This window comes from Bactrocera oleae, chromosome 3, assembly GCF_042242935.1.
Source record: "Bactrocera oleae isolate idBacOlea1 chromosome 3, idBacOlea1, whole genome shotgun sequence".
NCBI classification, from domain to species: domain Eukaryota; kingdom Metazoa; phylum Arthropoda; class Insecta; order Diptera; family Tephritidae; genus Bactrocera; species Bactrocera oleae.
Genome location: NC_091537.1, coordinates 55,648,742 through 55,668,466, shown reverse-complemented (window position 1 = coordinate 55,668,466; position 19,725 = coordinate 55,648,742). Strand labels below are relative to the sequence as shown.

The window sequence follows — 19,725 nt, the reverse complement described above, 5'->3', positions numbered from 1 at the left end:
ATTAAGTCAAATATTTAGGATATACGTATGAATACATAAGTCTTCCAGATATAAAATGGTTTTCACCAGCCAGGCTAAAACAATTTCTGAGTCCGACCAAAGGTAGAATTATAAATAACCGTATTATCTCGTGGCGACTGACTGTGGATCCCACCCTACATTCTCTATACTTAAGTTACTATTTCTAATAAGTTCAAATAGACACTCAACTCTTAAATTGCAATAAGGTTAATCTATTCTATGTGATGCGCGTTGGTATCACATACAAAAATTAGAGGAAGCTTGTTGCTCTTCCAATATTCCACCAGGTTATCATAGAAGCAATGCAATTTCATTTTATGGTTAGGGGCGAAATTTGCTTTCGAGTATTTGTCGTTGAGTTAAAGTGGACATAGCAAATAATGATCTAATAGTACATGTTGGGTCCCCGATTGAGAACCAATGCATTATACGGTCATATGTTCTATATATTTTTGCTATTTCTTGTTCTCTACTTATGCTATAAACACAATACGGGCGACGGCGAATATTCTTCGTACTCGGCGATGCCGTCGGACGGATTTTCGCCGAGTGTTGCCGCCGTGTAAAACACAATACGGACGATTTTCGCTGCAACTGTCAGTGCTTGTCAACTGTTAGTGCTTGTGAGTTCAAAAAAATATGAATCCGCGTATTTTTCGTTTAATTCAAATTTTAAAAATGTTAAATGTAATGTTAAACATGTGTAAAATATACATAGATTTTAAATCGCGTTCAGGAAGAAGATGGTGGATACGACCCGTGAATTTAACAAGAAAGGAATTAGGGTTTCATGATACTTGTTTTAAACCGCTGAAATCAACGGATAAAGAGCACTTTTTCCAAGCAACAAGGATGAGTGTTCACAAATTTAATGCTCTTCTTTGTTTGTTAAAAGACAAACTCCATCGGTGTTCGAGAAGAGAACCGATAAATGAAGAAACACGTTTGGGAATTACATTGATGTAATTAATATTTATAATTTATATTAGCATTGTAAATAACAGGCAGTTATATTTAGGTACTTATCTCAAGGATGCTGTCTTAAATTTCTGGCATGGTCTCACAAAATTGGACTTTCAACGGTGAGGAAAATTATTTACGAAACCTGCGATGCAATTTGGAATGAATTACACACAGTTTATGTTGCTCAACCAAACCAATCCGAATGGAGAAACATTTCTGAAAGGTTGGCTTTACATTTTTGATAAATAATAAAAATTGATTCCATAAATGAATTTTTTTATTCGTAGATTTTATATAAAAACCGGAATGCCGCACTGCCTAGGTGCTATTGATGGCAAACATATTAACATAGTTTGCCCGAGACGTAGTGGTTCACTTTTTTATAATTATAAAAAAACGTTCAGCATTGTTCTAATGGCAGCTTGTGACTCCGATTATACATTTACTTTTGTTGATGTTGGGGCAGTAGGAAGTCAAAGCGATGGTGGAATTTTCGCCAAAAGTGCTTTTGGGAAAATGATATTAAGAAGAAACATCGTATTGCCTCCTCTCGATCACCTTCCGGGTAATTAAATAATCTGAATTTTGGAAATAACTTAATTTTTTATGATTACAAATACTTTCCATATTTAGGTACAAATAAAGACTTCCAGTATTTCTTTGTGGGGGACAATGCTTTTCCACTTAAGGAAAACCTTATGCGTCCATATCCTGGCTGCAACTTGTCGCCTCTGAAGCAACACTACAACAAAAAGCTATCTTCCGCCAGAGTTTACATCGAAAATGCGTTTGGTATATTAGCGAATAGGTGGAGAATATTACATAGCAATATACATGCAGCACCAAAAAATATGGACAAAATAGTGTTAGCAACAGTTGTGCTACATAATTATTTCATGCTAGACAGGAGCTCGGGATATTTTACTGAAGAGTTGGTGGACCATTCGGAAAATGGTGCTTTCGTTCCAGGAATTTGGAGGCAAACAACTTCGCAAAGTCCAACTTTTCGAATTTCGCAAGCCAACCGTTCAACCGCGGAAGCGTTTGCATCGAGAGACGAATTGGCGGAGTATTTATTTAATAATTAAGCCAGTATTTTCTGAAATTTTATTAATTTTTTATTAAATTTCTTTTCCATTCCATAAAATTCATATAAAATAACAAAAAGCGTTCTTATTTAAAAATAACAATTGCACTATAGTGTAACAAAAAAACAATTCATAAGAAATATGTACATATACAAGTAACGAGTAAAAATTCCAATTAAATACTAAGCTGACTAACGCATTGCTCTAAAAAATTAAAAAATAATACATAAAAAAATTATTTCAGATAAACACATGTAATATCTAGTTTCCTAATTCACTATACACTAAGGCTACTACTTTCGCCTCAATTTCTCGTACGCGTTGAGGGGTTAGGTTAGCCTCACTTATGTTCCTCGCCAAGCTTTTAAATAACAGTGACGTTGCATTCTCGTGTTCTGTGGGAACAGCTGCAAATTCTTTTACAGTATCCACGCACTCCTTCATCATGTCAGTGAACACATCGTTAACGTCATCCCTTGCTGCCTTCCTTTTTCTTTGTTTTGACGCATTTGGAGTAGTGTAATAACCTTCTGGAGGAGGACTTGTCCTTATACTTGCTGAAGTAGAACACTCTATTTCTTCCATAATTGCGTCAAAAGCACGTTGCCGATGGTTCTATTAAGTGGAAAAGATTGAATTATAAGAATACAAATATGACAAATGTAATATTTACTCTCGAGAATCACTGTAGCCGTCCAAAAAACTCAATGTGTTCATATATTTCCATGTTTTGCATGGAATCGGAGCACCACTGCCGGAAGCCAGTCGCTGCGCACGTTTACGTTTTTTGTACGTGTCACGTAGTCCTTTCCATCGTTTCCTACAATTTTCTTCTGCAAATATTTATAATACTTTAGAATAAAGTTTATAATATAACAGGCTTTTCTTTGACTCACCCGGCAAATTTACTATTTTCGCTACTTCTTCCCAAATTTGGGTTTTTTTAAATACATTTTTATAATCCGGTGAGGATAAATTGTAAATGCACTCATATTTGCGGATTTCCTCTATTAGTTTTTCGTTTAAATCCATTTCAGCCACCTAGTGCGTACTTCGCGTTTAAAAATATCACAATGTTTTGATTTTGAAATTGAAATAAAACCAAACAGAAACAATCTTAATATTGCCAGCGCAGACATTTTCTTGCATTTGTTTTGAAAATTCTAAAGATTTTACTGAAAATAAACTTTCTTTGATATGGCAATGCCGTTTTTGCCGCCGCGGTCGGCGATAAATTTAGAAATAGCTCTGAATCAAAAATCGTCATGGTGGGCGAAATTCGCCGCCGTCGCGTATTGTGTTAATCTTCGTATACAATCATGTGTTCGAATCACCGACGGCATCGCCGAGTACGGCGAATATTCGCCGTCGCCCGTATTGTGTTTATAGCTTATATATTTAAAAAGAGTGTTGGGTCACCGATTGAGAACCAATGCATTATACGGTCATATGTTCTATATATTTTTGCTATTTCTTGTTCTCTACTTATTTGCCTAATATTCAAGGGCAAGCATTAGAAGTCATTCGTCTCAATGCAGTTAATAATTGTATTTGCATTGTGTACATACTTACATATTTATTGCTTGCTTGCGCTTGCTTTGTGCACTTATGCTACCGCTATGATTTCGTCCACACAATTATATGAATATTTGTTTGTGCACATTAGCTAGTCCCATTTAACACGTACTAAGCTTAATATGTAAGCAGCCTCTTGATATGCTGCGTTCCCATTTTTTTATATTTCTCTTTTGTTAATAACTACATTATATACGAAGGAGCAATAGAGTAAAGTATGTACTTGGGTTATTCTCCTTTTATGAACTGTTAAATTTATGTAACTTACATACTTATGTATATATGCACTAATAGAAAACGAAAATATGTACTTAGCGGAAATTATATATTGAACGGTATTGCAATATTGCTTAGAATATTATTTAAGGAGAAGAATTTTGCAAATAAAGTTAGTCTAATAGCTGACCACACATAGCATCATTACTCGGCCCTTTGTATTTTATCGCTGTTACAACTTCGCTTAAATATTTCGCTTTTTCGATATTTGCGCGGCTACAAAAAAAGCTTTGTAGCCCTACATTTTTGGCGCCCAACGTGGGGCACGAGTGAGTTTTTTGTTCTTTCGCAAATCATTTCGGAGTGTGGTCAGTATTAGACTGCATCGTTGGACATTATCGTCATTGGATATTATCGTTGGACATTATCGTCGCTGGACATTATCGACATTGGATATTTTCGTCATTGGAAATTATCGTCACCATTGGACATCTTTACCATTGGAGTCACCAGCATTGCTCGCACAAAGCACAGCACACCAGTTTGCCACCGCTAAGTCTCCTCGTTACCATTGCCTATAGCTCATATTCGCATGTTCGTTGCATACTCACACTTAAGTATAACTTGACTTTATACATTTTGCGGTAAAATTAACTAATCACTTATTGCTTAACTTCTCACTAGAAGTAGAAGTATTGTTATTTAAAATAATTTTGAAGCCTCTATAAAGCACATACAAGATCCTGTTCTGCAATGTCTTTGGACGAGCTAAGACAACAACGCGCTAGCACCAAGAAAAATATTACGCGCATTAAAATAATCGTCGACGCCAGCTTCCGACCAGGTGAGAAGGCTCTTTCAGCTGCGGAATGCAAATGCCGTTTGGGCATCTTGGAGTCTTATTTTAAGCAGATTCTCTCAATTCAAACTGACATCGAAAGATTGGATGCTGATGATGGAGGACGTGCTGACCTGGAAGAACTTTACATCACAACTAAATTGGTTATCCAATCGCAACTGGCAGAAGATAACAACGGTTTACTTTCGGACACAACTTGCGTGGTACAATCAAGTTCAAAACTTCCACCACTTAAGCTTCCTACGTTTGATGACAAGTATTCAAATTATCAAAATTCTATCACCTCGTTCAAGCAAATAATTGATCGTGAATTCAATTTAACTAATATTGAAAAATTCAACCATTTGCGAAATTGTCTCCAAGGTCAAGCCTTAGAAACTGTAAATGCGTTAGAACGGTTGAAGGTACGGTATGACAACAAAACACTAATTTTTTTGGAAGGAATAAATTCGTTATTTGATTACCAGCAGTTATGAAACCAAATGGCATTAAGCTAAGAAGTTTAATTGATAAAGCTTCAGCTATTTGTGGTTCCTTGACATCGCAAGGTACCGACAGCCAAATATCGCAAGCTATGCTTATTCATTTAATTTTGCAGAAGTCTGATGAACAGACCAACAAAAAGTGGAAGGAGTCGCTAGATTTTAGAACTTATCAACCAGATCCTGAAATCAATATTTCAACATGGAATATTCCACACAATATAGCGCTCGCCGATGATGAATTTTATATACCAAAGAAAATCGACATGTTGCTGGGTACAGAAACGTTCTTCAGTCTTCTATCTGTAAGACAAATCAATCTTGGATCTAATTTACCAATCTTGCAAAAAACACTCTTAGGCTGGATTGTTTCGGGACGTTATAAGACGGGCAGTAACAGCAGAATCTTTAGATGCCAAATTGGAAAAGTTGTAGAAATTGGAAGAAATCACTACCATACCAGAGCCTTGGACTCGTGAACAACAGAGTTGCGATCACATATACAATTCAACTGTGTCAAGAAGACCTTGCGGCAGAATAGTTGTCAAGGATGATCCGACATGTTTGGGCGAGTCATATACTACGGCATTGAGACGATTTAATGCACAAGAACGTCGATTAGCCAAATCACCACAATTGAAAACACACTACTTTGAGTTTATGAGCGACTACGAGAGTTTGGGTCATATGAGCGTTGTAAAAAATCCATATCTCAGCGAACCGCATTATTATATACCACATCATTGTGTTCTAAAACCAACGAGTACAACAACAAAGCTTCGAGTTTTATTTGACGCTTCCTGTCGAACCACATCCCAAAACGATATTTAGATGGTTGGCCCTACAATTCAATGCAATCTTTTTCTTCTTATTATTCGTTTTCGATTCCACAGGTTTGCACTCACTGCCGACATAGTCAAGATGTATCGCCACGTATTAATGCACGAAGATGATCGAAAGTTCCAGTATATTCTGTGGAGAAGTTTACCAACTGAAGATATTCGCACGCATCAACTAAATACTGTAACGTATGGAATGGCTGCTGCACCATATCTTGCTATACGAAGTTCTATCTAGCTGAGCAGCATTCAGAACAATTTACAATTGGCGCAAAAATCGTGAAGTCATCATTCTACGTAGACGACCTACTCTGTGGTGCTGATACTCTAACCGAACTTGCACCGATAAAGCAAGAGGTAATACAACTGTTAGAATTAGGACGGTTTAAATTAACAAAGTGGCATTCCAATTATCATCAATTCAGAGAAGACGACTCTATAAAGGATCTAAACGTAGATACATCCATCACTAGTACACTTGGGCTAAAATGGAACCAAAATCTTGATTGTTCTATTTTTTCATTCGAAGCCAAACTAGCACTGACTGGTCGACTTACTAAACGTTCCATCCTTTCTGTTGCATCATCACTTTACGACCCACTTGGACTTTTAGTTCCTGTTGTTATAACATAAAAAATTTTGTTGCAAGAAATATGGCTACTAAAGTTGAATTGGGATGAATCTGTGAAACAGAACATCGAATTTGCTTGGAAAAAATTTCTTAACTGCTTATCGGATCTTTCACTAATTAAAGTGCCGAGGCACAGTTTTTCGACAGATGTGGAATCTCTTCAGATACATGGATTTTCTGACGCATCGATGCGTGCATATGGCTGCGCAATATATACTCGCGTTCTCAACAAATGTGGCACTACTACTACCATTCGCCTACTCACTGCGAACTCCAGAGTGGCACCCACCAAAAAATAATCGTTACCCAAATTAGAACTTTGCGGCGCTCTTCTTCTTGCTCGTCTTTTAGCATAAATTAAACCAACAATTTCAAACAAATCTTTTAACATTTTTCTTTGGACAGACTCACAAATAGTATCACATTGGCTTAAGCATTGGCATTCTGCAACACTTTCGACTTTTGTTGGTAATCGAACTTCGGAAATTCAAGATTTAACCAAAGGCGCCCATTGGAGACATATACCAACGCATTGTAACCCAGCGGATGTTGCCTCTAGAGGATGTACTGTAAAGGAAATTGTTAATTCTATATGGTACACCGGACCAAAGTTTCTATACGAAAACTCAGATAAATGGCCAAAGAACAGCTGCGATGATATCGACGTGGAAGTTGTCGATAGGGAGAAACGAAAATCATCATTCAATACAATAGTTAGCACCAATTACATTTTGGAAATGGTGAATCAGCGGAGTAACCACACCAGCAGCCTTCGATTAATAACTTGGATGTTCCGCTTTATTAATAAATTTCGACATAGATCTAATCTTAATGACTCATTAACACTTTCACCACAAGAGTTACATCACGCCTTTATTTGCATAATTTGGAATATTCAACACATACATTTCGCTAATGAAATTCATCTTTTACAGAAAGAGCTTACGATAAATGGCCCGTTACGTTATTTAAATCCTTTTCTCGAGGTTGTTAGCGTCATTGAAGCGCATGATTGGAAGAAGAGGTCTACACTCTGACATCTTTTGCGATAACGCAACAAATTTTGTGGGTGCTTGCAACAAACTAGCTGAATTAAACTCATTTTTATTTAAAACCGAAAACGAAGATGAAATTGTAAAATATTGTGCTAATGAATTTATAAATTTCAATTTTATTCCTCCAAGAGCACCTCATTTCGGCGGTATTTGGGAGGCAGCAGTCAAATCGGCTAAGGATCACCTCAACCGCACCATCAAAAATGCAAGACTCACAGCCGAGGAACTAACAACAGTCCTGGTTGAGATAGAAGCTGTATTAAATTCTCGTCCAATAACACCAATGTCATCGGATCCAAATGATTATGAAGTATTAACTCCGGGGCATTTTATTATTGGTAGTTCACTTAGGGCAATCCCAGAGCGGAGATTGTCAGCTAACATCAGCAAAACACAACGATGGAATCAGGTCACAAGCATTAAACAGATGTTTTGGAACAGGTGGTCAAATGAATACATAAACGAACTTCAAGTACGATCAAAGTGGTTTACAGAGCGACCAAACATCAACAACAACTCAATGGTTATCATCCATGACGGTGTATACGGTCATATGTTCTATATATTTTGGCTATTTCTTGTTCTCTACTTATTTGCCTAATATTCAAGGGCAAGCATTAGAAGTCATTCGCCTCAATGCAGTTAATAATTGTATTTGCATTGTGTACATACTTACATATTTATTGCTTGCTTGCGCTTGCTTTGTGCACTTGTGCTACCGCTATGATTTTGTCCACGCAATTACATGAATATTTGTTTGTGCACATTAGCTAGTCCCATTTAAAATGTACTAAGCTTAATATGTAAGCAGCCTCTTGCAATGCTGCGTTCCCATTCTTTTATATTTCTCTTTTGTTAATAACTACATTATATACGAAGGAGCAATAGAGTAAAGTATGTACTTGGATTACTCTCTATTTATGAACTGTTTTTATATAACTTACATACTTATGTATATATGCACTAATAGAAAACGAAACTATGTACTTACATTATGTATTGAACGGTATTGCAATATTGCTTAGAATATTATTTAAGGAGAAGAATTTTGCAAATAAAGTTAGTCTAATAACTGACCACACATAGCATCATTACTCGGCCCTTTGTATTTTATCGCTGTTACAACTTCGCTTAAATATTTCGCTTTTTCGATATTTGCGCGGCTACAAAAAAAGCTTTGTAGCCCTACAGTGCATGAAAATTTATCGCATACCATTGAATTTCAAGGGGTTTTCTTTTCTAGCAGTTGCCAAAGAAAAATTAGTTTTACTATTTTTTTACACTTCGTGCAGTGTCTTAATAGGACAATTGATGTCAAAGTTAATTGTTTTAAGTTTGTAATCACGCATTAGTCTATTAACTGTCATGCGGAAGACTATGCGTTGGAAATCCTGGTAATCTTTGTGTAATCAACTTTTCTTATACATATTTTCTTTATCCTGATAAAAAGTTTTAAACATGTGCTATGTGATATTTTAAGCTTTTTACCATGCCTAGGAATTGATAAATAGCTGAGATTCTAGAGTGGTCAAGTACAATAGTTTCTGGAAATTTTGGCTTGAATGGTAGTTGCACGACATAACGACCATGTTCGTTTCGAGTTGTTGTGGACCTGTTATATTCTTTGCATGCCTTCCCAGAACTTTCACCGCTGATTCTTTAAATATGCATTTAAAATATTTTCAACTTGGGTTTTAAATGAACGATTTTTTTAGGTGACCTTCACTTAAAATACATCCAAAGATCATAGAATACAAGGTTACGACAACCGTTGACGGTTTTTTTTTAATTTTTTTTTTTTTTTTAAACTGTTATATGTACACAATTTTGAAAATAAAAATCTTATGTCAAATTGAAATATTCTTAAAGTTTAAACAAGTTCTTTTTAAATTTAAACCCATTTCATAAAATTATTTATACAAATTTTTACCAATTGCCAACAAAAACATGACCATTTAATACCTTTTATAATTGACATTTTAAGCTATTTCAAGAATAAAATAACACAAACATATTACAGAGACTATGGCATTCAACCAAATGGAACTAACTTCGTCCTCAAACATATGATTTCAAAGTTGTCGTAACATTTTCTCTATGAACGTTGTCCTAAGATTGTCTTTTGGATTACTAATTTGTTGTAAGTTTTATACTCTCGCAACATGTTTGTATCACCTAAATAAAATAGATATGGCGCCATATATACAGTATTTTCAACAAATAACGTTTTTCCTTTGCGTGGTCAATTCGAGGAAATCTGTTTTTATTTTTTTGCAAATTAACAAAAGAAATATTAGTGTTCAGTATAAGAAACGTTTTGAAACAGCTTTTCCAACGAGGCATCTTAAAGGTCTCAAATGTAATATTAAAAAGTTGCTAAGTATTTAAATAGGAGTTGTACATTTGTGGAGAGGTGGTCTGACCATTATAGAGAAACTGGAAACTTAGATGACACGCCAGGAAGAGGAAGGAATCACGTGACATCTAAAAGTGAGCCCAAAGCTATTGTTCTCCTTTTTGAGAAGAAACTACTGCTTAATCTAAGAAAAGATAAACAATTTTGTTTAAAAAGGGGCAAGACATATCTCAATACCAATACTTTCAAAAACAAATCTTGAAACAAGAAATGAAGGGCTAAGTTTGGGTGTAACTAAACATTTTATAGTCTTGCAACTTGCGAGGATCAAAGCCGGCGAAATACTTACAGGTGTTGAAAAACACTATATTAAACAAGTAAGGAAGGTGTAAGTTCGGGTATAACCGAACATTTTATACTCATCCAAGGTAAAGTGATATACGGGATTTTCGTATATTTTTAATTAAAAGTAGAAAGTATTGCATCCCTAATTAACAATCACAGGCTAGAAGATATACTATTATTAGAAAGAGATTCTTTCAGAATTTCATTAAAATTTATTACATATTTGCCAATAAATGTGATCTAAAGTCAACCGGAAGCTGGAAAATATTTATATTAAGTATAAGAATTGACCCGAATTTACCCATTTTTAGCACAAGGCTATGCTGTCATAAAAATATTCTCCCGAATTTCAATACCAGATCTCACAGATTGACTGATATGTTCGGTATTCACTAGTGTCTATATATTTGGTGTCTGGGTCCTTGTTATAGTCCGATTTCGAAATTTATTGGGCGTAAGATTAAATGCCTTGAGGACTATTTGTTCAAAGTTTTACTCTAATAACTTCATTGATGTTTGATATTTAAATTGTTAAGTGAAATTTAAAAGTTTGTTATATGGAAAGTAGGCGTTATTTATTCCGTTATCGCACTTTTAGTAATTTTCAACACAACCGTTATATGGGGAATGGGCGTGGTATTACCTAACTTTACCCAAATTCACTGTGTTTGAAGATGTGCTATAAGGACTTCTTTTCAGCAAGTTTTGTTGAGTTAGCTTTAGTGGTTTGAAAGATATATATATTTAACCTTTTTGAGGACGGGGCCACGCTCATTTTAAAAAAAATTTTAGCCTACAAGTACCCTTTATTACTGCGATCCCTAGTACGGAATTACAGTTTTTATTTTAATTTAGTGCTTAGTTATGGCACTTTATAGATTTTCTACGAGCTCGTCTTTTCTTTTTTCCCAAGGAATAGATAAGGATAATGGTATGCACCGCGACCTATGGTCTATTGTGCCCTCCCCTAGGTCACAACGACTCATCTAGCCCCAGCATATTGATGAAATCCAATATACTGCTTGGTGTTAGTGAAGCGATGCGATCCCTTTTTGGAAACATGGATCCCAGGACCTTAACTCTGCATCTGCAGACTGCTGTGCAGACCACTAGCAGGTGTTCTGGGGTCTCCGGCTCCATGTCACAGAACCGGCAGTTTGCAGAAGAGACTAAGGCCATGTTAAATAAATGCTTGTTTCACTGCAATGTCCGGTGTAGAACGCGACAAGTAGCCGGAACTCCCAAGGAATACGTGTACGAAGTTTCATTACGATATCTCAATATTAACTTAGGTTACAGCTTGCACAAATAAACGGACAGACAGTCACCCGGATTTCAACTCTTCTCACCTTCCTGATCATTTATATACCATACATATAACTCCATATCTGTCTCGATTAGTTTTAGGTGACACAAACAAGCGTTAGGTGATCAAAACTATTCTGCTCTGCGAAACAGGTTGCGTGAGTATAAAAATGTTAAAGGTCATGTACTCATTTTGTTTTATTAATATATTTTAATTACTTCAACAAAAATTATATTAAAATCATCCTTAAATGAGAAATATGTGATATAAACTCAACCGAAGAAGCTAAATTCAATACATTGAGTTGATGTGAAAAACGTCAACCAGAGGATCGAAATTTTTTATATTAGGAATATGAAGTTTAGACCAAGGTCTAAGCCATTTCAATTCATATGCAGTGGAAAAACACTGTACTCAAAGACACTTCTCAATTTGGTTTCATTAAAATATCACACATTTTGACCAACTTGTGCGGTTTAAAGTCAGTCAGAGAATATTATATTGGGGTAGAGGAAGGAACGGGTTGCATTATTACATTAATTTGGACCTTGCACAGGTATACATAAGAACATATTTTCAAGCAATTTATAAATAAATAACTCATACACGGAACGACATATGCGTCAAAAAGCTTGTTAAAAAAACGAAACTCATTATGTCCAGTATATGAGAGTAGAGGGAATTTGTACATATGACATAAGGCCAACCGGAAGTTTGAAAATTTCATATTAGGTATATGGGGTCTAAAGGATGTATTGGTCCGATTTGATCTATTTTTGGCAAAACCACATACTTGTTAACATGTCACATACTTCTACAATAGTATGCTCCCTGTGCCAGCTGGATGTTCGAAAATCGTGATATTAGTTATTAGGGAGCTAGGGAAAGTTTTCACCAGATTTCATCCATTTTAGGTATAGAGATTCATTCTCATTATATCTTTTGCAAAGTAAATCGGACGAAAATCTTTATAATTAGTATATGGCTAAGAGAAGCTTTCCTCCGATTTAACCCATTTTTGACATACAGGCATACATTCAGATTAAAGGAACTGAGGTCCACATATTGGGGACTGAGTGCTTGAACAATTGTAGTCCAAGTTGACAATTTTTGATCATAAGGTGGACTACTTTACGCGCACTATTCGGGTCAAGCTTAATCCCAATACATGCATTGGTGTTTTATTTGCATGCTGGAAAGTGAAAAAGAAAAAGGAAAGTAAGTACTGAGATATGGGTTTTCACCAAATGTGGGCGGTGCCACGCCCATCGTCTTATATTAACCCAGGCTCCCTTAAAGCCCACTTATGTACACCATCTCGGTTGTAAAATTAGTGTCTCTGGCATATTTATTTATTGATTTGGCGCTTTTAATAGTTTTGAATAGAACCGTTATATGGGGAGTGGGCGGGATTATCATCTGATTTCATCTAATTTTACAATGTCGGTACGAATGCTAAGAAGTTTGTCCTGAGCGTATTTGGATACTGTACTCTAAGAGGCTCAGGAGATATGTACAGTAAAGCACTTAGGTGGCGGGACCTCGAACGTAATTATCATCCGACTTCATCTATTATTACAGTGTCAGTAGGAGTACTAAGGGGATTTGTCCTGAGCGAATTTTTAAATTTTTTTAGTCTTTAGGTGCCCTTTGCTACTGCGATCCCCTGTGCCAAATATCTGAATTTTATGCTTAGTTATGGCACTTAATAGAGTTTCGTTTAATGGCGTTTTGTGCATTTCTGCCAAGGAAGACGTGTACCAAGTATCATTACAATATCTCAATATTTTACAAAATTTACAGCTTGCACAGATAGGCGGACTACTCGGAAATCAACTCGTCTCGTTATCCTGATCATTTATATATGCATAACCCTATATCTTTCTCGATTAGTTTAAGGTGATATAAACAACCGATAGGTTAACAAAACTATTATTCTCTGTAGTTGCGTATTGCAAGATTATAAAAAGGTTGCATTGGGCGTAGAAAAACAAGAACGTGATTAGAGCAATGTAATATTTACCCCTTGAGACGTATTTGGCTAAGAAAAGAACAAACATTTATTCAAAGGAATGTTAAGCACCCCCAGAAAGTGGATGTTTATGAATGCTTTCCACTCACAGATTCCAATCCAATAGATAATGTTTGGACTTTAATGATACCCAAAAAAAAACATTTTACGTCAACAAAACAACATCGCGGGAGATTGGAGCAAATATCAAATAAACGTCAGCTATAACAAAACAATGTATTTGCTATAATTACAACATTTTTTCCAATAAACGCTACCTACACTTTAGAAAACGAAGCGTTGTTTTTATTTTGAACCCACTGTATATACCATAAATGATCAGTTGGATTCCGAGTGACTACAAGCGATAACTTGAGTAAAAATCGTAATGAAACTTGGTATACATGTTCCTTGGCACCCCAGAAAGGTTGATATTGCAGATGGGCGTAATCAAAAGATTGACACGAACCACAAAATGATAGAGAACTGTTTGGAACAACGAATCCCAACAGGTTGGGGCATCTGTGGTTTGAAAATTTTTCTCAAAAATTGCGTGGCTATATTGGCCAATGTGAAAATAATATATCAAAATTAAGTTAACGTATAACATTGGATATATTATATTATAGTTTAATGCAGAAAAAGGTCTACAAAATACCCCATATACCATAAAATACACATAATAATTTTCGTCAGTGTGTGTGTTCTCTTCATAAAACCGCATGGAAACATTTTCCCGAATATACTTGAGTAATGCCAAAAATTAACACAATCACTTCAGATCTTCTCTTAGCTCAAATACACCCAAAATAATGATTTCCGACTTTTTAGCTTCCTTTAAGCCGTTTATGTTGGACAATATTCCTATATGCTCTTTCAAAGTTTGGATAAACATAATATTATTATGGGCTGAATATAAATGAAATTGGTCTAAACTCTGGTCTAAGCTTCTTATTCCCATAAAAATGATTTCCAATTAACTGGTTAATTTTTTCCTCATATATCCAATAACCCGAACTCCGAACTTTCTTTTTGTTTAAAATTAAATATATGTAAACTTTCAATGACTTTATTCAAATACAAAAATATAATATAATTAACCAATAATTGTTTATTTAAGTTACAGTTTTATTTAGTCACTATGAAATAAAAAAATTCAGATCCAAGGAAAAATATATATGTATATATATATATATTAATATATATGTATATATTAATATATATTTTTATTTATATATGTATATATATATATATATTAATATATATGTATATATTAATATATATTTTTCCTTGGATCTGAATTTTTTTATTTCATAGTGACTAAATAAAACTGTAACTTAAATAAACAATTATTGGTTAATTCATATTTTATCAATTTTCTAACACAAACGTGTAACTCGTATATTTGTCAAATATATTTCTTTGACTGTATGTAATACATATATAAACAAGTAAGGAAGGGCTAAGTTCGGATCCGAACATTTTATATTCTCGCAAAGTCAAATGGTATACTCGTTTGAGATTTCTTTGTGGATTGACTGATATTTTCGGTAGAAGGTCAACTATAGGCCCCCAGTGCCACATATTTAGTACTTAGGGGCTTGAACACTTTTGGTTCGATTTAGACAATTTTTGGTCACAAGGTGGCATACTTTAAACGTATTATTCACCCAAAGTTTTACCTCGATATAATCATTGTTGCTTGATATGCATAGTGGAAAGTGAAAGGATCAGATGGAATTAAAAATGGTGTTATATGAGAAATAGGCGTGGTTGTCGTCCGATTTCGCCCATTTTCGCAGAAATATAAAAAGAACGTTATACACCGAATTTGGTTGAAATCGGTTAAGCGGATCCCAATATATGGGTTTTCACCTAAAAGTGGGCGGTGCCACGCCCACTGTCTAATTTTAAACGCGGTTCTTATAAAGTTATCTCATACCATCCCAGAGAAAAAATTTAATGTCTCTGGCGTGTTTCGTGCTTGATTTATCGCGCTTTTAGTAGTTTTTAACAGTACCGTTATATGGGGAGTGGGCGGAGCTGTAACCCTATTTCAACTATTTTCACACTGTAGGTAGAGGTTCTAAAAACATTTGCTTCCAGTGAATTTTGTTATTTTAGCTTTAGCGGTTTTGGAGTTATGCACATTAAACCTATTAGGGGTGGGACCACGCCCACTTAAAAAAAAAATTAACTGCAGATGCCCCTCTCTAATGTGATCCTGTGTACCAAATAACAGTCTTGTATCTTATTGCGGAGCTTAGTTATGGCAATTTATTCGTTTTTGATTAATGGAATTTTGTGGGCGTGACAGTGGTCTGATTACGCCCATCTGCAATACCAGCCGTCTCCCGGTACCAAGAAACATGTCTACCAAGTTTCATAAAGATATCTCAATTTTTACTCAAGTTAGAGCTTGCACGGACGGACGGACGGACAGACAGTCACCCGGATTTCAACTCGTCTCTTCATCCTGATCATTTATATATATATAACCCTATATCTAACTCGATTAGTTTTAGGTGATACAAACAACCGTTAGGTAAACAAAACTATTATACTCTGTTGAAACAGGTTGCGAGAGTATAAAAATACTTAGTTAATGTGGATAAAATATAATTTATATCAATTGGTTTTTCTGTCTATTTATTACGAGAAAGAAACAATCCGGCAGTGTGCACTTTAATCCAACTTAACCTCCAACTGTCAATCCTTATAACTAATTGGACGCTAACCGAAATCGGAACTATTCTTAAGTTTATGCAACTACTTCTCTACTAAATTAAAGTAAACGACTTAAATTTGATGATGTTGGTTATATATTTGATGAAAATTAAATATATATTAATATAATATATAAAATATGTAAAAAAAATAAAATCGATCACATCGGAATGGAACGAAGTTTGATCTTTCTAGCATTGTACCTCGCGTGCGCTAGTTGACGACGAACCGTTTAGCCTAGAGCAGATCTACTGAACTACTTGCTGAACAAAGTTTATCTTGCCGCAATCTTAGCAGTTCTTTCTGGAAAACTATCCAATTGGCATTTATGCGGTAAGGCTAAAAATCTTGTTGGACGCTAGTTGTCAAAGTTGTATGAAGTAGGGTGAGGCGGAAATATACAGGCACTTTCTTCTCCATTGGCCAGCCTTTGTAAGACTTAGGCAGAAAAATCTCGGCAGTCTCTCCTTCAGCGAACCAGAATACATAGCCAAACTGATATTAGCCGTCTTAACAAATTTGTGATAGGCTCAAGCGCTTTGAAAATTTGTAAGGGTATTATGATTCAGTATATAGGAGTTTTTTATTAGGTACCACAACCGGCGCTCTAAGCTGTCCAAGTAAGATTCTTCTTAGGATCGACATCTTAACCTTACCGAACCTAGTTTAATATAGGTTGAAAATTACAGTACGCTTCTTTGCAGTCGTTTCCTCTCTCTTTTGTCCTATTTAAATATATTCTGGTAATTAATGAACTTCACGCTAGATTATATTTCACATTAAAAGTTAATAGTTTCTATTATGTGGTACAGTTATCATGAAATTATTGAATATTGTCAGTTTGTTTTTTGGCCTTGTTAAGGGAATTATTCCGAAATATATGACTATTTTTATATAAATCATTGTAATAAATTAGAAACCACAAAATAGAAATTAAGCGTAGTGATAGACAACACAGAGGTGAGTATACAACTAGTACAATATCTTGACCTATTATTTATATTAAAGGAACTATTACACAAGGAACCCTATATAATGAACGGTGACTGGGAACATCATTTTACTCGAATGGTATTTTTAACTGTAAAAATTGGATTTTGCCAAGAGTGTGGATAATGGAATCTCTGATCAATCCATCTCCATATGGTGCGACCCCTTGGAAACAGCATCTTTCCTGGGCCTACCGTTAGGTGACTTCGATCACAACCACCTTGATTTGAAAAGTGAAGGAAACGTTTTTGCAAAATTAAAGAAATTAAAATCGAACATTTTTGGTGTAGGTCGTGCATAATGTGATTCGTAACGCATGCAGTGATGCCAGCTTGGGGGATTTTCCCCTAAATTTAGGTTTTTTTTGCAAGTAGTGGGAAACTTTTGGGTTTTTTAGGGTAATTTTTTTGGGGGATTTTTTATTTAACAAAACATTATATATATTTTAAAATCCGCAAGGTATGTGAAATTTTGGAAATTTAAACCAGAAAAGTGTACAAGGAAACTTTAAATAACAAGAAGAATGATGAACAAAAACAAACAAAATAAGTCATTTTCTATTATAAAGCCTTTTGAAAAATAAAAATTAATAAAAAAAAAACATTCCTACACATCTTTGTTATTTAAATTAATTAATATTTTAACTATTTAATTAAGTATTTAATAATTTTCAATTAAAGTTTTTTCAAGAGTTGGGGACACTGTTGTTGTTCAGATCTACACAGATCACATTTTTACATCCACACCATTGGCACAGAAGCATTAAAGTTAATCTGCGAGATTTCTGAAGACGAATACGATCAACTGGTTGGTTACTGCAAAAATCGGTACATTAGCTTGAGAGAAACTTTGGGAAAAATCATTCAAATGTTCTAGACTTGGAAAACCTATTCGACGACCTTTCTTCAGCCCTCAAAAAAGCTTTTCAATAATCCACTAGCTCTGGTTTATTTTTGTTCATAAACAGGTAAAAAATATATTTTTATTAACTGATATTTTTCCCAAATCGAGAAATTATTTAATTATTATCTCATTAGGCCATGATTTTCGAAAAAACATTAAAGAAAAGTGAAGGCGATGATATTCCAGCAGTTGCATCTTACAAACATTTCCAACATTTAATGAATAATTTGCAAACATCCAACCAACACAATTACTTTTCGTTGCAAGTAAAAGCGGAAATGGAGAACCTGAAGAAAGAAAACTATGACTTAAAGGAATTTGAAGTAGAGACGAAACCATATCGAAGTAAATATTTAATTTTACACCTCAATTTTCGATTTCTCGTTTTTAATTGTCTTCAATATGTCAATCAGGTGATTGTTATGAATATATTGAGGCATCGATTTTATTTGTTGAGAATAATTTTAAATTTTCTTGTTTGGAATTTTTCACTCACCTAAAATCGCACCCCGATTTCTTCGAAAATTCAGTTAACAAGAGTCTTGAAAAAGTCCGGAAACACCGTCCCCTACAGCAATTGATATATATTCTTTTTAAATAAAATTGTGTTGCTCTCTATGTCTCTATGCCGGGATTTTCAGAAAATTATAATATGGAAAAAATCGGAGAGTAAAAAAGCTGGTCCCGGGAATATGGTCACCTAAGTCTAGACCAACTTAATTTATATTCAGAGCTAAACTGTAAATATATATTTATAATTTTCAAGAAACCTTGTCCACTTCATTTCATTAATATCACATATTTTGATCAACCTAATCTATTTAAAGTCAGCTGGAAAGCGGAAATCACTATATAGGTTACATTGCAGGCAGAGAATGGGGTCTGGACTTGTTGTATTAACCTTTGACAGTCGAAGCACTATACACCTTCAAAGTCATGTCTCTATTCAGAGTCATGACTCTATCGACACAAACATGAAACGCCTTTGGCAGCTCGGAAGTGTGGACTGGCCACCCAAACCTTTAACCTGATCACCAGATTTGTGAACGTCAATTTCTAGCCACAACACATCAAGTGAACGCCATCGTTTGTATTCGCCAGACACTTATTTCTAGTACGTCTCGTTCGTGGAAGAGTACAAACGGCTTGGCCACATGTCTGTAGTAAAAACGCCGAACTTAGAAATCCAAATCACTGCGTACTGAAACCTACAAGGGCATCAACAAAGTTACGAGTTGTGTTAGACGCCTCTTGCCAAACTACGACACAAACATCGCTAAACGACTTACTTTTGGTTGGACCAACGATCCAAATAGAACTGTACATGTTGCTACTGCGCTTCCGTCTGCATCGTTACG

The 19,725-nt window shown here is 35.1% G+C and overlaps 1 protein-coding gene across 1 annotated transcript; it reads left to right on the top strand.

Moving 5' to 3' along the window:
- Positions 1–660: 660 nt before the first annotated feature.
- LOC138856428 (uncharacterized) lies at positions 661–2,072 on the top strand. The gene is made up of 5 exons (XM_070107539.1): positions 661–670; positions 740–983; positions 1,040–1,207; positions 1,272–1,549; positions 1,618–2,072. Exons 1-5 carry the CDS (start codon positions 661–663, stop codon positions 2,070–2,072), a joined length of 1,155 nt encoding a protein of 384 aa, XP_069963640.1.
- The last annotated feature ends 17,653 nt before the right edge of the window (positions 2,073–19,725 follow it).

Bases quoted from the DNA above. Each gene is read 5' to 3' on its own strand.
- LOC138856428 (XM_070107539.1), top strand. The intron at 984-1,039 runs GTAATTAATATT...AGTTATATTTAG, and splicing joins CGTTTGGGAATTACATTGAT to GTACTTATCTCAAGGATGCT. The intron at 1,550-1,617 runs GTAATTAAATAA...TTCCATATTTAG, and splicing joins TCCTCTCGATCACCTTCCGG to GTACAAATAAAGACTTCCAG.